Consider the following 20,896-nt stretch of genomic DNA (forward strand, 5'->3'; position numbering starts at 1 on the left):
ATGGTGAAGTGTATTAATAAAGCTCTCAGTATTAAACCATCTTTTGGATTTCTGGAACAATCTCACTTGGTTATAGTTTCTATTTGCTGATATTTTACTTAGAGAATTTATTATTTTTTTAAAAAAATTTTTTAACGTTTATTTATTTTTGAGACAGAGCATGAACAGGGGAGGGGCAGAGAGAGAGGGAGACACAAAATCTGAAACAGGCTCCAGCTCTGAGCCATCAGCACAGAGCCCGATGCGGGGCTGGAACTCACGACCATGAGATCATGACCTGAGTCGAAGTCAGACGCTCGACCAACTGAGCCACCCAGGCGCCCCGAGAATTTATTTATTTTTTTTTAATTTTTTTTTTTCAACGTTTATTTATTTTTGGGACAGAGAGAGACAGAGCATGAACGGGGGAGGGTCAGAGAGAGAGGGAGACACAGAATCGGAAACAGGCTCCAGGCTCTGAGCCATCAGCCCAGAGCCCGACGCGGGGCTCGAACTCACGGACCGCGAGATCGTGACCTGGCTGAAGTCGGACGCTTAACCGACTGCGCCACCCAGGCGCCCCGGATTTATTTTTATCTAAAGACAGAGCGAGCAAGCATGAGCAAGGGAGGGGGGAGGGGAGAGAATCTCAAGCTGGCTCCATACTCAGCATGGAGCCTGATGCGGGGCTCGATCCCATGACCCTGGGATCATGACCTGAGCCAAGATCAAGAGTTGGATGTTCAAATGACTGAGCCACCCAGGTGCCCCTTTATTTACAGAGTTTAAAACCTATATTAATGAGTTAGACGGATGTAATTTTCTTTTTTTAGGGTTATCTCTGTCAGGTTTTGGTATCAGCATTATGCTTTATACACAAATACGTAAAACTATCTTTACTTTTCTATGCTCTGGGATTTGTTTTAGATGGCACAGAAACATTTTATTCCCTGAAGGATTGTAAGACTCTGCCTATAAACTGGGCATGCTGCTTTCTTGAGGAGTTGCTTTTTAATTACTTTCTCATTTTTTCCCCGTGGTCATTGGTCTATGTAATTTCATATCTTTCCAGAAGTCCCAATGAGTTATGTGTATATAAAATCCCTTTTCAGTATGTCATCTTACCACGATTGCCCCCTACAAAGCAACAGGCAGCCATGCATTCACTTACGGTGGGGTCGGTCCAGAGAGAGCATCTTGAACACTCCTGGCAAGGAGCTCCCGGTGAGCGAGGATGCTGGCAGAAATGGTCATAGCCGCTGATGGACACTCGACAGAGGTAGCACATTTGGGCGCCACAGCGGCAAGACATGCGGTTGCAGCCTTCGGATTTGATGAGGCCGGTCCCACACTTGTGGCATTTCCTGATGCGGGCTGCTGTCATTTTTTCCTCACTGAGAAAAGAACACATGAGAGGAGACAGCAGGGAAGATGACAGGAAGAGAAAAGCGCTGTGGCCACTAAGTCCGTTTTCCCACAGGGGACCGCCTAGCCCTTCTAGTGACACCCGGAGAGTGCAAAGAACCTCTGCTTTGGAGTCGATAACTACGTTCGGTTTATTAGTTATGTGACCCTGGGTAAATCCCACAACCGCTCGGAGACTCAGTTGCTTCATTTTTAAATTAGGAAAGCCCAGCTGCCTCCATCACGTTTTGAGGATTATCAGGTATGAATATCAAGTACCCTGGCACAGCACCTGGCACCAGCATTTGGAAACTGCTTATTCTGCTTGTTACAGGCCTAAAGCAGAGAAAACGCAAGGTTTTCCTAAATATGTGTTTTCTATAAACAAAGCTGGTTCACGAAGAGCCAGTGGGCCTAAACCTGAGTTGCAGAGACACCTTCGGTTTTGAATACTTAGTGTGGGGTGGGGAGACACAGGTGGGGACAATCCAGCAACCAGTTCATAACCTCTTCCTGTTGACAGGGCCCATCTCCACGTCAAAATCCCACATCCCCAGACTCCCTTGTAGCGAGGGGATCTGCATGCACAGGAGTCGATCCTGGCCAACGGAAGCTACTTCTTTCCAGAAGCACTCTACCTGATCTGGAGAGGCAGGGGACTAGAGCCGAAACGACACATCTTGGCTCTCTGTCAAGAGCTGGCGCTGCTGGACTAGTTTCTTCCACAGTGCAGTGTTCCTAACTCTAAAATGACACTTGCCACCTTGGCCTGTGACTGTTGATGTGTCTGTCCTCCTCTACTGAGTTGAGTTCTTCAAAGGTATTAAAAGGCACACCTACGGAGACTAGGGAAGGCAGGAAGGACTCCAAGAGTGGAGAGCCCCAAAGCTGGACTTGCCCCACTGCTCTGAGCCCTCCTCTTTCTTCCAAGCGGGAACCCAGAATGGTGACCAGGGAACTGTTTCCCTGAAAAGACTCAACAGTCTGGGCAGGAGTTCTGATCTGTAGTCTCTCTCCTAACACTGAGAAAATAGCCATCTTCCTCCCAGGGCTCCCAGTGTATCTGCTAAGTAAGGGAAGCCAGGTGAGTCTGGGGGCAGGCAGGTGTTTTTAATTACTGATATCCAGAAGACTGTCATAGTTTGCTCCTTAGAAGCCAGATCATGTGCTTAAGAATAGAAAAATGAATTAGGAAATTGGCTGCTATTCATTTAGGTCTAATTTTGAAAGGCCCCAAATGCAGGAAAGCTCCGGCTTGAAAAGAATTTAAACCCAGTTCAAATCACAGAAGAATAAATGATTTCTAAGTGTCGCTGAATAGGAAACATCGTCAAGGAGACAAAGTTTAAATAAAGTGAATTTGTTATTGTCAACTTGATAATACAGCACACATGTTCATGAATTCAGTTACTCGGCAACTGTGAAGACATTTCTCAATGCTCCATGTTAAGACTTACAGGGTTCTGATGCAAATGTTTCCAATATAAAAACCTGTGACCAAAACACAAGTGCAATTCTCTATGCGCAAACTTTTTGTGTAAGATCGCCTCCAAGGCTGCTGTGTGGCTTTGAGCTGTCATGCTCTGGTGGCCTGGGGCTGGCTGGCTTCTTCCCTGGGTAGCTGCTATGGCTATAGTGTGGGAGAGGAGTGGATGAAAGAACCAAGGTTACGCAGCCCTTTCCCGAAAGCTTGGGAAGAAGGCGCACATTTATTTGCTTGCTCTGTTCCACCATGCTATCAGTCACCAAAGTAACGGTGGATATGGTAGGGGAGAAAAGGCACTCCCAGACAAATGGAAGAGCACACAGAGTACGCACCGCTCAACATGGCTCTCATGTTCAAACAGCTGTTCCACACGGCAGGAAGGTCCGTTCGAGGCCTTCGTTTTTGCAATCATAAGAATAGTAAGAGGTAGGGCCAGTCCCTATTAACTTTTTCTACACCAAACAGAGACTGCTTTTATGGCTTGTGGTGACTTGTTCAGTAACACAAAAGTGCAAATTGGGATGAGGAGATATCAGTTGATTCTTTTGGGATTAGAGCGATTTGGGAACTGGATTCTAAACGAGGCAGGAAACAAACATCCCCACAGGATGTGTTTCTGGGCAGGACAGGAAGAGCGGCCGGAGCTGCAGCCGTGTCTGCTGACCTTGTGCTCAAACAGGAAGGCTCACTGCCGCCTCTACAAAAATGACCTAGACCCCCCTCTACGTAACTGATCTAGACCCTACAGCTCCATGATTGGTTATTTGCGCCACTGTTGAAGTATGTTGGGAATTTGGGAGCTGTCGTCATTTTTGGTGGCACATACCATTCAAAATGTTAGATGGTTTTCCTTTGCGAATGTGTGTATGGATTTCTTTTATTGTGACAAAACGCACATAAAATTTCCATTTTAGCTATTTTAAAATCCAGAGGCATTTAGTATATCCCAATGATGTGCAACCATCACTGCTATCTCGTTCCAGGCCATTTTCATCATCCCCCCAAAAAACTCCGTACGTACGAAGCAGGTCACTCCCCGCGCTCTCCTTTCCCTGCACCCCCTCATCTGTCTCTGTCTCCAACTGACTGCTCTATTCTTCACACAGGCAAATATCCACATGTCTAAGGACCGCTCAGACACATGGAACGATGCGAGGGTGGCCTTCTGTGCCCGGCTCCTCTCACTGAGGAGGCTGCCGAGGTTGCGGCATGGATTTTCATCCTGTTCTTACGGCTGAGTAAGAATCCCATTCTATGGCGTACTGAACTCCGTTTACTGTTCATCGGTTGAAGGACATCCGGGCTGTTTTCACCTTTGGCTACTGTGGATAGTGCTGCCAGGAACATTCACGTACAAGTTGGAATACCCGTCCCATCTCGTACCACTTATTATGCTGTAGTTTATGATTCAGCAACAGTAAACTGCTTATAATTCCCGGTGTGTACCCTGCCGTTGCTTATTTTTGACACTAGGCAACTGGCACGATTCCCTGGAACCTCTGGTCTGTGGAGTAAGGGCTATGAAGCGGGGAAAGGAAGTGGAAGCCCTCGGAGGACCCCCTCTCTACAGAAAGTACCACCAGATTCCTCCGGGCATCTTTGAGATTGGTGCCATCATCGAAGACGTCAAAGGTACAGCGGTACTGATTCTCAACACATCTCCTATTGTTTCGGTTTGGCCTGTACAGATAGTGGGGCTTTGAGAACATTACTGTATTGTAGGTACTTGTATGGAGAATGTGCATTACTGTGACTCATCAGGCGCTGCCTGCAACTGTAGCTGCTGTTCCAGATGTCATTTCTTACCAGAGCAAATACACATAGCCTCTGGCAACCGGTATGTAGCTACTGATCTGAAAAACGCTTTCTCTGTCTGATACGCAGAGAATACCAGAAGCAGTTGGCAAGGACCTCGATCGTCTGTGGTCCAACAGGACAATACAGTGGTCTTCTATTCAAAAGACAAGCAGATAGAACCTGGGTGACCAGGAAGTAGCAGCTACTCTAGGATACATTAATATGGTAGATGAGTGCTAGGAGGCGGGAGATCAATCCCTTCAAACTACAGAGATCTGTAATCTCTACGACATGCTGGCAGTCTGGAGGTCACGTGTGTGTATTATGCTGTTCCCTCCAAAGTCAAGCACATGGTACCTTATCTTGTATCCCCTACCATGAAGAAAGAAGTCGGACATCTGGGAGGTCTTTCTGGATTTTGGAATTAACATATGATCACGTTTGGAATTAACGTATGATCATACTTGGATGTGCCACTCTGATCTATTTATGCTGATAAAAAAGGCTGCCAGGTTTAAGTAGGGCCCAGACCAAGAGAGGCTTTCCAGTTGTTACTGGATGCAATCTAGGTCAGACCAACACCTCGAATGGAGCCGGAGGCAGGAACTGACAGGACGTCGGTGTGGAGGTTCTGCTTTGAAAAGTAACCAGCTATTCTCTTGCTAAGAAACACTTCCTGGCCTGTGACCAAGTCCTGGAGCAGTCCCAGGGCCCGGGCCCGGGGCACTGACAGCCGGTTTACGGAGCTGGGCAGTGCTCCGTCACCAACTGCAGGTGGAACACATGACCTGAGAAAGTCCCAATGCAAGAAGTTATCTGTGTAAGTGATTTGTGTCATGTTTGTGAACTAGGGCCTTCTGCTTACACATTTGCGTGCGCACACACACACAGGCACAGTGAGCACTTACGGAAGATTTACGGGGCCAGAATCACGCTAGGCACTTGAGCACTTTCATCTCCACGAGAGGCACACACAAGTACGCTCTGTACCATACAAATGAAGAAACCGAGGCACAGAACGATTAAGAAATTTGTTCAAGGTTCTTAACTACTGCTATCCAGCGAGCACTCAATAAATCTGTACTGACTTCATCAAGAAGACATCCTTCTTAGGGGTAAAAGCCCAGATGGCAACAACAGAAAACTTCGGCTTCTCCCAATCCAAACCAGACGTAACTTGTCCACAGTAATCAGAACAAATTTTGGGGGGAGGTGGCTCATAAACTGGCTGAAAGACAACTCCAAAGGAGAAATTTAGAATGTTCTTGGCAATAGCACAACTACTAGACTAAGTAAATAGCCTGACAAGATGATTACTTTCAAGAAAGAGTAATTTTTGACATGTTCATCACTTTAAGGCCATGCCACTGGTCAGCTGGTGGCTGCTCTGAATTATAAACGCTGGCAGACAGGATTTGAGGAATCAACGCTAGACTTTTCTAGTTGGAGTGGCATTTGTGGTATCATGTTAGTTTTCTTTCATTGCCATAGACGTAATCACATCTGGGGATAAGGGCCATGCTTCTGCCCACTACAGTCTACCCTCCGGCCTCCAGATTCATAGCCATCCTACACCCTTACAACCACCTCAAACCAAGACCCCAAAGGTCTCATCCACCATAGCATCAGCTCTAAGTCCCAAATCTCACCGTCTAAATCAAGTTCAGGTGAAGACAAGACATGATTTTGGGACACACTTCTGCTGAGATGGCTGAGGGAAGGTGATGCCTGAGTTTCTTGGAAGCTCCTGGGTCTGACTGAAGAGATCTGAAGAGTCCCTCCCTCGAGCCTTTACGTGACTGAAGACTCCGACGTCTGGCACACTTCCTCGGTTTTCTCTCCAGGAGCATGCGCTTTCTGACGATGAACATCTTGATTTTGGGGTCTTTTGTCACCTGGACGGGATGGGAATTTCAGAAACAATCAAATCCTGTTTCTGACCCCCAACCTCTCCTCCTGCTTGCGCTTTCCTCTCTCCAGGGCTCGCCCTGGGGGTCCTCTCAGCTCCATGTCCAGACGCATGGTCTTCACCCTCTGCTTTCGGCATGACCGCAGGGAAGCTGGCTGAGCCTCTTGCCACTGACACAAGCACACGTTCCGCCCTGACTTCTGAGTCCTCACCAGCAGGCCTTTACGGCCAAAGGGACGCGAGAGGTCTGTTCACTGAAGTTTCAAGTATTCTCCAGGACAATTCTGGTTTTGTCCACAGCTCCTCACTTGCTTCTGAGCCCTCAAGGGTGAGGTTTCTGAAGTCCGTATTTCTACCACTTGAAGGCAGTCTAGGCTTTTTTTCTATCGTGCTTTGCAAGATGCCTCCAGCCTGTATCCATTGACAGATTCCAAACCCACTCGCACACTTCTATGTATTTGTTATAGCCACACTCTACTTCCGGCCCCCAAATCCGTGTCAGTTTTCTACTGCTGCTGTGACAAGGCATGACACGTTATTAGCTCGCTGTAACACAACTGCATTATTTTGTAGTTCTGTAGGGCAGAAGTCCAGCACGGGTCTCCTCAGAAGAACACCAAGGTGTCACTGGGCTAGGTCACCTACTCCAGGACAGAATCTGTTTGCTGTTCACGTGGGCTGTCAGCGGATTCCTTCTTTGGGGCGGCAGGGCGGAGCTCCTGTTTTCTTACTGCCTGCACACTGAAGGTTGCTCCCTGCTTCTAGAAATGGCCATGTTCCTTGGCTCAAGGCCACCTTCCTCCATCTCCAAAGTCGGAGGCAGGAGGTGGAGTCTTTTCACATCTCTCCAAGTCTGTCACTACACCTCTATCTGACCACAGAAAAGCTTTCTGCTTTCAAGGAGCCCTGGGATTAGACTGGGCTCACCTGGATAATCCACGATCATCTCCCCACCTCAAGGTCCATAACCTTAATCACATCTGGAAAATCCCTTTTGCCATGCCACAGGTTCCAGAGATTAGGGCAGGGCCATCTCTGGGGGTCATCATTCTGTCCACCAAATTTGTGGTAAAGAACACAGTTGGAAAACCATTTGTTTAGATTTAAAACCCTGCTATGCACCACTTACTACCTGAGTGACCATGTGCAAGTTACTTGGGCTCTGTGCCTTAGTTGTATCATTCAGTAAAATGAGGATAATACCACCTACCTGTGGTAGAAACTCGGAGACTGTTAACTGCCCCAAACAGTCATTTCCTACTTCATTTTCTTGGTAACAAAACCCACTCTTCACCCTTCAAATTTAAGTTGGACATAAAATCACCCAGCTAGACATTATATATGGTGTCTGCTGTGAAGCTAGGTGGTGGCCATGTGACTCAGTCTAGACCAATAGGGCAGGAGCAGAAGTCACACACACACACACACACACACACACACACACACACACGTACGTGCATCTTATAACTTAAAAGCTGCCTGCCTGGCAGCTTGTCTCTTTCTCCTTTGCTGTGGACTGGAGTGCAAATGTGGCTGCAACCCCGCCACAACCATGCAGATGAGAATACCACCTTAGGGAATGGTGAAGCAATGTGATAAAGGAACCTGGTCTCTGAATGACCTCATGGGATAGATCTGTGTGGCAAGACTGGACTATTATATGAGAGAGAAATGGACTTCTGTATTATTTAACTCAATGTATTTAATGAGTTAATATCTGTAAAGTGCTCAGCCACATAGGGAGTGCTAAAGAGTCTCAGTGCTGATTATTAACTGACTGCATTATATTGCATTCTGGAGGCTGTAATTCTGCTTAGTGTCTCAGGCTACCAGTATCCTATAGGAAACATGGATATAAGCAACATTAGTGCAATCTAATCCAGCTAAAATGTGTTACTACTTATTTATACGGAGAAGAGGAACTAACATTACTGAATTCGCATGTGCTGGGCATTTACTGTATCACATCTGACTCCAGGACCAGCTTCATGAGGCTCAAGAGGTGAGGAACCAGAGGGAGGTGAGGTCACTTCCTGAGATCACTCTATACTGGGGTGGCCTGAGAGCCTACTCTTCACACGATCCTCACTGTCCCCTGACAAAGGGCAGGCTGATGGGGGGGCGGAGGGCCCGTCGTAAGCCCCCCGGAACGAGGTCACTCACATAGACGTTCGGTACTTGATGTCATCTTTCTCTGCCAGCTCTTCACAGGTGAGGCCATTGTGCTCCTTCCAGAGTCCCTGACACTTCCTACAGGTTTCCTGGGGATAAAGGAGAGACACAAAGACAGCTCCTGGTGAGGACACACCACACAAGTTTCTGTTCTACAACAGGAAATGCGAAACGAGCTTCACGTGGCTTGAGTTCTTTCTGAGGATGATTTCTAAAGACATTTCTCAACAGAAAAGGTAAGAACCATTAGGAGAAAGCATGGCGAAAATTTCTTTTCCTTAGATTAAAAAAAAAAAAACAAAAAAACATCACCCAAATTGTGTAAGGCCTTCTACAATGTCAGGAGCCACTTGAAAAACAACAACAAACAAAAACCACAGCAGACAGACTTACGTGAAATCGGGTTTTTACAAATAAAATCCCGGCAGCTGCCTCAGCGCAGGGCCTGTTTGGGTCTCAGAGGTTTCCGTAATCCCTACGCCCAGGGTTCCAGTGCTGCTCTGGCAAAGGAATACTTCTGCTGAACTGATGAAAGGTCTGGATTAGGATCACTAGGGATCCTTAATTAAGGGAGATACTCCCTCAGTCATCCCTCACTCACAAATACAAATATCAACCTTCACAGCTTAGCCTCATTGATAAAGGTGAATTTTTAAAAATTACTACTTTTTACTCTAGGAGGCTTTATAGTTTACAAAATACTCATCTGTGTCAGAAACGATCTCACATCTATAACAAGAATTTAAAGAAACATTAATCCAATTACATTTCCATCAAGTGGAAATTACAGCCTTAACATGTACAATAGGAGAAGATGGTACTGTCCCCACCTTTAACTGAGGACCCCATCCAGTTTGGGGGCGGGGCGGGGGCGGTGGTGGTGAAGGCTTGAGGAAATGGAGCCTGACTTCTGACAGATGAGTCAAGGGTAGCAAAGAACACCATTCTAGACAGAGAATAGAAAGAGAATACTCTGGCAGGTGAGGCTGGGCAAGTCTGGTTCCTGTGGTTGGACTGCAGAGAGGAAAAACAGGCTGGGAGAAGCCTGCAGGGACTGGTCTGCGTAGACGCGACCATCAGTTTGACCTCTGTCCTAAGAGTACCAGGAAGGCATCAAAAGGTATCAAGCATGGAAGCAACGTGGTCAAGTTTGTGGTTTAAAAGATCTCTGTGTGTGGAAAACACACTGGAGAGAGGAAAGAGTGGACATGCCAAAAGACCCAACACAAAGCCCGAGAAGGCCCAGAACAAGGAGGTAGGTGAGGATGGGAAGGAATGTTGACTGACTGGAGAGAAATTCAGGAAGGTGTCAAGGATGAGGTCTTAGTTTCCGGTTTGTTCAACCCAAGACAGAGATGGAGCTTGGCAACAGTGGAAAAGGTCTGGCTTGGCCTTTTGTGGGACCCCACTGGCAATGTCAGGCGATGAGCTGGGTGTAAATGTTCAGCATTTGGGAGTGGCTGGGCTAGAGGTCGCCAGGAGACACACTAGATTTTATCTTTAAAAATTTCTTAAATGTTTATTTATTTTTGAGACAGAGACAGAGTGTGAGCAGGGGAGGGGCAGAGAGAGAGGGAGACACAGAATCGGAAGCAGGCTGCAGGCTCTGAGCTGTCAGCACAGAGCCCGACGCGGGGCTTGAACCCACAAACAGCGAGATCATGACCTGAGCCAAAGTCAGACGCTTAACCGAATGAACCACTCAGGTGCCCTTAGATTCTATCTTGATGTCAATTCTAGAAACATCTCTCACTGCTGTACTCCCCACTTACTACTGAATTTTCTCCAACACATACTGCTCAAATGACTCAACAAGGCAGAGAACAGTATGTACAGTACAGACACGGTACATAACAAAGGTGGTGGGGGGAGAATATAGCGACACATCAAGTCAACCTGAAGAGTTACCTAAGAAATTGGTAGCACCGACTGTCCCAAGTGGCTGGAAGGCAGGGGTGAAGACTTCTTACTGCAGGCTCTTTTCACCTTTTGAATTTTATACCATATAAATGTACTGTCTAATAAAAAAATGAGTAGCATTTAAAAAGAGACAGAGAGTGAAATGAAGTGGGCTGCTCGGGGAGCTGAGAACGTGGACGGCCCCTTTGGTAGATGTTGTAAACGGGCTCCTATCAGTGGAAAGGGGTGGGTGGAGGTAGAGAGGAGCTGATCAGAAATTCAGTATTACACGCCACTGCTTCTAAGGGGTGCAGTGTTCTCTGTTCCCCTACCTACATTCCCCGCCAGTGAACAAAGGCTAAATCGGTAATGACTTAATTACTAAACACCAAAATGCAAAGCAGCCCCAAACCCATTTTTAAAAGACCTTGTGCCTGAGTATTCTGGGAAACTGAAGGATAAACAACAGCTGGAGAATAGATGAGCTGGTATCTGGATCCTAACCTTCAAAACAATACTAACCTAGCCACCCACCAGGAACAACAGCTTGACAACAATGTGCGGCCTTTACACAGCGCTTTTCAGCATTCTCGGTGATGCAGTTATTAATTCATGGGACCTTCTTTGTAAGGAAGAACCCATTTTCTAGGTGAGACACTGTCCGTGAGAGCAAGATGGCCTGGCCAAATGGAGTCCGTCGTGAACGGTCATACACATGACAGGACACCACCACCACTCACTTCTAAAATCACAGCGGTTCTCCTGCAGCTCCAGAGGCGGATTTCCTGCCACGGTGCTTCTCACTGAAGGGCCCAGGGTTCCCAGAGGATAAAACTGAAATGTCTTTGGAAGAGAGTAGCGAGGCATTGAAACCCACAATTAAAATAAGGCGAGAGAAAAGCAGTTTGGGTAGATTTAACATTTGGAGCTGTGTTGTTTCTTTAAAATGTATCTTCTCTTCTAAACACAACATGTATTTCACCGAATAGTAATTCTCTCCTCTCAAGCGCAGCTCGGCTTCGTTCTCAGACTCGACAAATGCTTAAACAATATTAGGCAGGAGAAATATTCTCGATCGCTTCTAACACAAGGATAATTATGTTCTTCAAAGTGAGGTTAATGAGAACGTCCCAAGGACCATTGTGGAAAGCAGAGTATTCTGCCATGTTAACTTCAAAACTCGAAGGACAAGCGTATCCTGGCTATCAAATCTAACCGGAGACCATGCTCTCCATCACCGGCGTGCATTTTCATATCAGGAGGAAAAGGTGACTTCATCATCATCCCAATATAACAAAGAAGGCGGCTCCTTCCTTCTGAATGAGGAGGGCACCCACACACTGATGCAGTCAGTAAGGACTGCTATTCCATCTGTGTTCTTCACGGCCTCGGAGAGATTTCTGGTTAAGTTTTCTGTTGCCCTTTCATCCTCAAGATGCATCAACCTGTTCTGACTACTCACTGAGGCCTCAACTCTGCTATACAAAGAAAACACTCCAGAGCCTCCCTTCAACCACTTTCTGCTGCTTCAGTAATGTTTTATGGGCAAGGCAGAAGATTAAGCTTGGTTTCAGATGACCCTGTCAGGGAGCTGAGAGTTCGTCAACACAAACAGCTTCCTCAAAGAGCAGCCAACACTGTCCCTGGTCGTCACCTCATCTACGCACAGCAAGGCTTCCTGATGCTGGTAAAGAACCTGAGAGAAGATAAGACCAAGAGTCCAAGTCACTAGACCCTGCCTTTGTCACTCGCTGCCCTCCAGGCCTCTTCGGAAGTTGCCCGGCTCTCCGTGTACCTTGCATCTCACTTGTGGGCCTTCCAGCGTGGTCCATCCAGAAAGTGGAATACAGCAGAAACTGCTCACTTATTTTTAAATGGTTGTCCAGTGAAACTTCTAGATCTACCCTCCAGAGTGGAGAAGTTGCTGACCCAGATACGGAGCATTAGGCTGTGGCCAATTCAAACAGAATCCTTGCATCTCAAGCTGCTTTGCTATCTCAGGCACTCCCAAAAATGCTGGGTCTGGAAATTCCCAAACCACACCCCCCTTTTCTTTTTTAAATGTTTGTTTATTTTTGAGAGAGAGAGAGAGAGAGAGAGAGAGACAGAGTGTGAGTGGGGGAGGAGCAGGGAGAGAGGGAGACACAGAATCCAAAGCAGGGTCCAGGCTCCGAGCTGTCAGCACAGAGCCCGACGCGGGGCTTGAACCCACAAACTGTGAGATCATGACCTGAGTTGAAGTCGGACGCTCAACCAACTGACCCACCCAGGCGCCCCACTCCCAAACCCCTTAAAGCAGAAGACGAGGCCCGGGTACCTGACTATTCACAAATGCTTAGCAAACAACTCCAGCAGCCAAAGGGCCACTGCGTTCAGGCCACAATGTCTCTCAGCCGTCAAGGTTACCAGTTTTCCCCACCTCCAGGTCCAAATGACACACGGACCAAGTCCAGGCAAGAGCCCGATTTTAAGACAGGAAAACAGACAATGAGACTGATGTTGGAACCCTTGAGAATCAATAATGGCTGGCAAACTCAAAGCTCAGCAGAATTGGGGCCTTTCCTTCCTTTAACTGAGGAAATCCGAGAACTTCTATTTTTCCCAGAGTAAGGATGCACACGGTCTCTCGAGGAAGTCAGATATGCAGCAAGCCAAGCGGAGCAGAGTGGAGTTAAGTGTAATAGGGCGCTCGTGCACACACGAGATGGCAAAGTGGGGAGGAACTAGGTCAGACAAGGGTTCTTTGAGGAGTGGGCATCTTCACAGGACTGAATAAAACAAGTATCACGAGTTAGGAGAACACCCAGGCAACCAATACAGTACTCCTCCTATTGGGATTGACACCTGTCTGTGAAGTGCCCTTCGCAGCTACAGCAGCCATCAACGCCAAGTATCTAAAGTGCAGAACCAGATCCCCAAACGCTTCAGCTATGAAACACACTTAATATCTTAATATTTTAATGCACACAAAAGGATTCACATCATTCTATAAAATTATTTGAGTAGGCTTTCATCCCACCGTCTTAAATTTTCTGTATTTAAGCATGCTTTGCAATATATGTCACAACAGTAGCACTCACACACACTTTGTAAACATACATACACCAGGGGGGTTTCTGCTCTACACCATCCTTCTGAGGCAGTGAGCAATCACAGTGTTGTACATCTCCTGCTCTATATACTGGAAGGTCACGGAAGGGATCGAGACAGGGCAGCAGCAATCTGTCCGGGGGCTTGTGTTTCAGAAAGCTTTCATGAATGGCAGAAGCTAGACCAGAGGCGGGAGGATGGCTGAGCAACAACTGGAAGAGTCCACGGGAAAGATGAGGGCGAGAGAAACCTGCAGTGGATTCTGGGGTTCTGTGACAACCTGTGACAACCCTGGGCCGGTGGAAGCATGAACCTGGTTGGACCAGGTGATGCAGGAGCAGCAGATGTGAGTGAGGGTGGGAGGCAGAGGTGAGAACGTAAGTTTAATTAGAAAAAAAAATTGTATTTAAGTGTTTATTTTATTTTAACATTTATTGATTTCTGTGAGACAGAGAAGGAGTGGGAGAGGGACAGGGAGTGGGGGAGACACAGAATCCGAAGCAGGCTCCAGGCTCTGAACTGGCAGCACAGAGTCTGATGTGGGGCTGGAACTTACGGACCACAAGATAGTGACCGGAGCTGAGGTCAGATGCTTAACTGACTGAGCCACCCAGGTGCCCCAATGTAAGTTTAATTTTAAACAAGCTTATTTATTCACTCTTTTTAAAAGTAATTTTTAAGAGATTTTATTAAAATATTTAAATTTATTTTGAGACACAGAGAGAGAGCGCGAGTGAGCATGGGGTAGGGGCAGAGAGAGAGGGAGAGAGAGAATCCCCAGCAGGCTTTGCACTCAGAGCCTGATGTGGGGCTCAAATTCACAAACCATGAAATCATGACCTGAGCTGAAGTCGGACGCTTAACCGACTGAGCCACCCAGGCGTCCCATTTTTTTAAAAGCAGGCTTCATGCCCACCATGGAGCCCAACGTGGGGCTTGAACTCACGACCCTGAGATCAAGACCTGAGCTGAGATCAAGAGGACGCATAACTGACTGAGCTACCCAGGCACCCCTTCACTCAATACTGGCTGAACTGTTCTCACTTATCATATGCTGAGATGCTGGGGACAGCAATAGGCAAGTCAGACTCTACCTTTTCTTTAGTTCTTTTTTTTTTTTTTTTTTAAGTAATCTCTACACTCATTGTGGGGCTTGACCTCAGGACCCTGAGATCAAGACTCACAGGCTCCAGTTGGGCACCCCATTACCTTCTTGAAGCATACGTTCTAGTGAAGGAGAGAAATCTGGGGCAAACAGGGATCTGGGGCAACTACAACGGCAATGGGAACATTTCAGAAGAATAGCACTGGGTGCTGTGAGCGTGAAATAGCACTTACATTAGCCTGGAGATCAGGAAAGCCTTTTTGAGGATGTGACACTGAAGCACAGCCCTGAAGGGTGTGCAGATTTAGCCAGGTATGGGGGAAGGGTGTTCCAGGCAGAGGGAAGGGGGTAGGTGAAGGCCTGACGCAGGAGAGGACCTGTCTCACTGGAGGAGCACAGTGGAAGCTGGTACGGCTGGAGCTCAAAGGGCAGGGCCGAGTGGCCAGTGAATCCTGCTTCCTGCTGCAGGCATGGAGTTGAGAAGGAAGAGTCTGGAAAGCTGGGGCATGGGTGGGAAATGCAATGATTTGACTTACATTTTCTTAAGTTGATTTATTTATTTTGAGAAACAGAGAGGGGGAGAGAGAATCCCAAGCAGACTCCACAATGACAGCGCAGAGCCAGACATGGGGTTTGAACTCATGGACCTCGAGATCATGACCGGAGCCTAAATTGAGAGTTGGAAGCTCAACTGACTGAGCCACCCAGGGGTCCCTTGACTTACCTTTTCAAAAGCTCATGCTGGCTGCACAGGCAGGGAATGGCTCCTGGGGGTGGGGACGAGGCTGTAGGACCTTGCAGCAGCCTCCTCACTAAAATTAGGGCCAAGTACATAACTTCTAGGGGGACAAGCCCTAGAGTGTGGATTTGATTCTTGGCCAGACTTCCTTCACAGCCCTCTACAAATAAGGCTATGACCTACTTCCTGAAACAGGCTGCCAACAATGAGCCGACCTGGCAGGGGTGAGGCTGGCCTGTGACTGGGGAAATGGCACCAGGCCTATCTTTCCTTGTTAGGAATAAGAGAATCGCTTTTCCAACATCTCTTCAAGAAGAGACTTTAAGAAGTGGATTTTCAGCTTTGTGTCTTTAGATAAGCTTCCCATTGAAATGTCTGTATGGAAGGGGGGGGAAAAAAAAAGGGAGCGTCTTTTTTTTTTTTTTTTTTTTTTTTAAAGACTTCATGTTTTGCAAGTATTCTCAGGGCGCCTGGGTGGCTCAACTGGTTGAGTGTCTGCCTCTGGATTTCGACTCAGGTCACGATCTCATGGTTTGTGAGTTCGAGCGCCATGTCGGGGTCCGCACTGACAGCATGGAGCCTCCTTGGGATTCTCTCTCTCCCTCTCTCTCCTCCCCTCCTATCTCTCTCTTTCTCTCAAAAAAAAAAAGAAAAAAAAAGAAAAGAAAAAAAAGTATTCTTTACACCCAACGTGGGGCTCAAACCCAAAACCTGGACATCAAGAGTCACGTGCTCTACTGACTGAGCCAGCCACGTGCCCAGGAAGGGGGCATCTTTAACATGCGTCCTGAGCTCACACACCCCTCCCGCTGCCCCGCGTCACCGGCTCAAACTCCAAACCAGTACAGGGTGCTTCAGACCCATGTCACTCAGTCTTCACGGCAATAAGGGAAGTATGGACCGTCAGGTCGCCATTCTTTTCCATAGAGTAGGCAAGAAAAGGCAGGCTGAGGAAGGCAAATTCACTTGTTTAAGGTTTTGGAGCCACGGACTCAGTCTGCTTGATTCCAAGTCCACTTGCTCTTTCCACGCCGTTCTCACTGCCTGCCAGCACGGGGCCTGCCAGCAAGAACAGGTCATTGTTTAGTGGAAAACCCGAGGGCACAAGGGTATGAGACAAGCCCTGAGGTTACAATGGGCATCTTGTGTGAGAGCAGATGAAAGGGCGGCCAGGCCCCGAGGGGCAGGCGGTGCGACAGGGCGGATAACCAGCTGCAGCTGCTTCCCCGTGCCTCCCGGAGGCTGGGAATGACCCAGCAGGGGCAGGATGCGCTAGGACTGAACCCGAGGACACCATTTCTTAACGATAATGACAGGAACCTGCTAGTCACAGCGAACTCAGACGGGACACATGCGAGGAAGTAGCTTTTCCTGCGACCTCTGGCCAGCTGCACGGCTGCGGGGACACAGAAGGAAGCGGGCTGTTAGACTGCCGTTAGACATGCAGACAGGTTTCGTGTAAGCATTCCACAGCAGAACCACGCATCGCTACTTGGTCCTTCCGTCACCCAGTCCCTGGGCCTTTATTTAAAAGAAAAAAATTTTTAATGTTGATTTATTTTTGAGAGAGACCGAGCATGAGTGGGGGAGAGGCGGAGAAGGAGACAGAATCTGAAGCAGGCTCCAAGCTCTGAGCTGTCAGCACAGAGCCCGATGTGGGGCTCGAACCCATGAGCTGTAAGATCATGACCTGAGCCGAAGTGGGACGCTTAACCGATTCGGCCACCCAGGCGCCCCTCCCCTAATGCCCTGGGCCTTTATTTGTAAGTACTTGCCCCTCACTTCCCTGAAGGTGGCCATGACGATGATGTACGAAGACTTGCTAATGACAGCGCCTGAGACCATCATACCGCCGTGTCTGCTCTGGGGGAAGTTTTGTTCCCAGTGACACTGGTGAGGGAGACAAGTTCTGTACTGAAAGGAACGATGACACTCCCCCTTCCGTCCCCTGCCCCCTTCAGTAAACACCTCCTGAGACAGCGAGGCTGCCACCTCGACCAGGCTCTATTCTCAGCAAAGGGATCAGTGGACACATGAGGTCGCTGCTCCTTATGGTCTCCGCTCCGACCGACAAGTAGATAAACATCCACTCTGCAGGAAGACCGTGAAGAACACACAGGGCACGAGCCGGGGCGGGGAGGCTGCCATTTTACACTGGGGTGAAGGACGCCGGCCTGGCGCTCAGGTGGCGATCCAGTCTGAACCCGAAGGGGATCTAGCAGAGTGGAAGCAAGGGAGTGGAATGACCTGGGACAGCAGGAAAGGAGCTCAGAGAAGCAGCCCCCGGGGGCTTCGTGGCTGATCCTGAGCCAGCACCCAGTGCCAGCACAGTTGGCCTCCTGTCAGGACACACACCTGACACCCTTGACCTCGCAATGCACTGCCTGCGTGTCCTTTTTCTTCTGGCAACGCCTACCCATCAGTTCTCATCTCAAACGCTAGGGGCTCTGGGCGACCCAAATGACCTGGGCGAGAGTTGGCACTCTTTCCCTGAACTCCTCGAGCACTTGGCTCCCACTCTATCACAGCTCTTTTAAGTGTCTCGTAATTATCTGATTACATCACATCTCCAAGGAGCCAAGCACTCCTTGCAGGCAAAGACTATGCTCTGCTGATCACTACGGACGGACTTGGAACGGAGGATTCAATTAATCTGTTCAAGAAACAGCACCCTTTGAACGCCTACTTCGTGCCACACGGGGAGGTACTGGTGAGTAAGCCAGCAGATTTCTGGATCACAAGGTGCTTACAGCCTACCGCGCTGTCTCAGGTGTCTCTGGATTTCCAGGGCCATGCGCTAAGTGTGAGCCACGCGAGGGAGTGAGTGCACGAAAAACCTCAGACGAAGGCTGTCAATACAAAGCACGTTCCTCTTTGTGCAGAGTTACAAACACACCTCCCACCCTTACTCCTGGGACTTCTGCATTTTGTATGTGAAAAAGGCATTTGAAATCTCTTAGTAAACGGATTCCCTTCCCCCAAAGAACATTATCTCCTCCTTATCAGGTCTTCATATTTATAATCATGCAAAATACAATGATGAGTTTATGAGAAAATCAAGTTATATACAATATACTTTCAGAGGGTGCCTGGCTTGCTCCGCTGGTAGAGTACACAACTCTTGAACTCCGAGTCATGAGTTCAAGGCCCATGCTGGGCACAGAGCTCACTTAACAAGAATCAATGTTACATATATATAAAAAAAACCTTTCAGGTTGTGTCACCACAGCTTGTGCCTTAAGGATACAGGTTATGTCTTGCTTACAGAGGCTCCTTTCCTTGCTCCCCCAATTCCCTTTACCGATCCAATGCACAAAACTGTCACGATCAGTTATTCCCGAGGAGCTAATGGCCAAATGCCTGCGGATGGTGCCCGAGAAGTCCTGAATCTCTGAATTCCAAGGTCCTTCGTTGGCTTTAACCTACAGCCTCAACATGTAGAAACAGATAGCTCTTCATTTCGGACAAGAGGTGCTTCACTAACAGTAGTGCCTACTAACTCGTTGCGCCTTTGAGAACCTCTCTGGTTGAAAGGACCAAAAAATCAGTCCACCACGCTCTCTCCCTCTCCCACCCAGGGCTCTCGTCGGTTACCACCTGAGGTCAGACCGCAGGTTCCTCTGGCCCCCAGCCACCAGAACAAGACGGTCTAGTCTGCCTGGGTCCATTTTTCTTAAAGGGCAAAAGAAATGTGAGCATTAATTCTTTTAATGATGTCCTGTAATTACCTGATTACATCACATCCACACATGGAGCCAAGCTCACCTTGCAGCCATTTCTCTTCCCCTCAAAGTAACAATCCCTGAGGCAGAAGAACGTTCTTTTCTTTTCTTTCTTTATTTTTTAAAGTTTATTTATTTTGAGAGAGGGAGAGAGAGGGAGGATGAGGGAGAGAGAGAGGAGAGAGAGACAGATGAACAGAGGAAGGGCAGAGAGAATCCCAAGCGGGCTGGCTCCATGCTGACACGGGGCTCATTCTCACACACTGTGAGATCATGACCTGAACTGAAATCAAGAGTCAGACGCTTCAACAACTTGAGCCACACAGGCGCCCAGAACCTTTTGATTTCTAAACGCAGAAATTCAAATCTGGGCATGGCCAGGTGACAGCTCTAGGCAACATTACTGAGGAAGAGACTTCTTCGGGAAAGATTTCACACTGTTCTTACTTTTTGATGGTTATACATACAGACACTAAATTAATTTTCAAAAAAATGTGTGCCCTGGATGCATACCCTCCCATTTCTAGATACAGAAGCAGACTTTGAAAAAAGAAATCACTAGGGGTACCTGGCTGGCTCAGTCGGTGGAGTGTGCAACTCTTGATCTTGGGGTGTGGGTGTTGAGAAAACTTAAAAAATAAAATCTTAAAAAAGGGGGAAAAAAAAGGAAAAAAAAAATCTCTAAACCTCTAAACCTCACTCCCGTAGATTGGAAAGAAGCCAAGCATTCCTCTCCTTTAGGTTCATTTAGGATTAGGTGACAAATTGGAATGGGGGACTTCAAATTTGGTTTCTGTACTAATGCTGCCCCCTAGGGATAGAAGTTAAAAAGGCACCAAGACTCGCAGAGATGCATGCTGCCGAGGACAGGGGAATGCTTGAGAAATTCACACGGGGAAAACCATCTACATTATGACCACAGCGCCTGCATTTTATTCTACTACGGACACCAGAGTTCTAAGATAAAGTGATATGTAAATGCTGCCTAGAATAAATGTAAGTTTAATTTTACCAGAATAACCATAAACAAAAATACCAATTCCCTTACAGAGTTATTCAAATACTGAGGACTGCTTCTCTCGAATGTCCATTTAACAGAATCACTGGGATGGTATCAGCAACACCCAGGGCAACGTCAGGAGGTGGGCGTTTACGTAGAAATTTGGAGACAAATAGGTGAGCTCCTACTAGGTACTATGACTACTGCTCTGGGCGCTGGGGAACAAAATGAAAAAAATATGACCCTCCACCTTCATGGGAGCTACTGGAGACAATGTCACATAAAATACATATAGGACATGATTTTAGGTGCTAAGGAGAAAATTACAGGAAGGAAGAATAGTCTGGGGGTGCTGAGGTGAAGAGATCGTTCCCAATTATAAAGCAGGTGGTTGGGGAAGGCCTCTCTGAGAAGGCGTATTTAAACAAAGATGTGAGAAGGTGAGAAAGTGAGCCTTGTGATGTCTGGAGAAAGCATTCCAGGTCACTGGAACAGCAAGGAGTGTGGAGGGAACAACAGAAAGAGTGGGGTGTCTGGGGCCTAGGAGGTAATGACACAGACTGTGGCTTATACCCAGAGTAAAGAGAGGTTGAG

General features: G+C 47.7%; 1 protein-coding gene across 3 annotated transcripts in view; it reads right to left on the minus strand.

The window, feature by feature from the left end:
• RNF216 (ring finger protein 216) overlaps window positions 1-20,896 on the minus strand; it is a 143,856-nt gene that overhangs the window by 17,034 nt on the left and 105,926 nt on the right. For all 3 annotated transcript variants that reach the window (XM_086691841.1, XM_086691839.1, XM_086691840.1), the window contains exons 14-15: window positions 8,739-8,836; window positions 1,151-1,373 (exon numbers count right to left, since the gene is read on the minus strand). In XM_086691841.1, the coding sequence (XP_086547967.1) occupies window positions 1,151-1,373; window positions 8,739-8,836 (321 nt within the window). The remainder of the gene's footprint in view (window positions 1-1,150; window positions 1,374-8,738; window positions 8,837-20,896) is intronic.

This window comes from Puma concolor, chromosome E3 (assembly GCF_028749965.1).
Source record: "Puma concolor isolate L17-30 chromosome E3, mPumCon1.1.hap2, whole genome shotgun sequence".
NCBI lineage: Eukaryota > Metazoa > Chordata > Mammalia > Carnivora > Felidae > Puma > Puma concolor.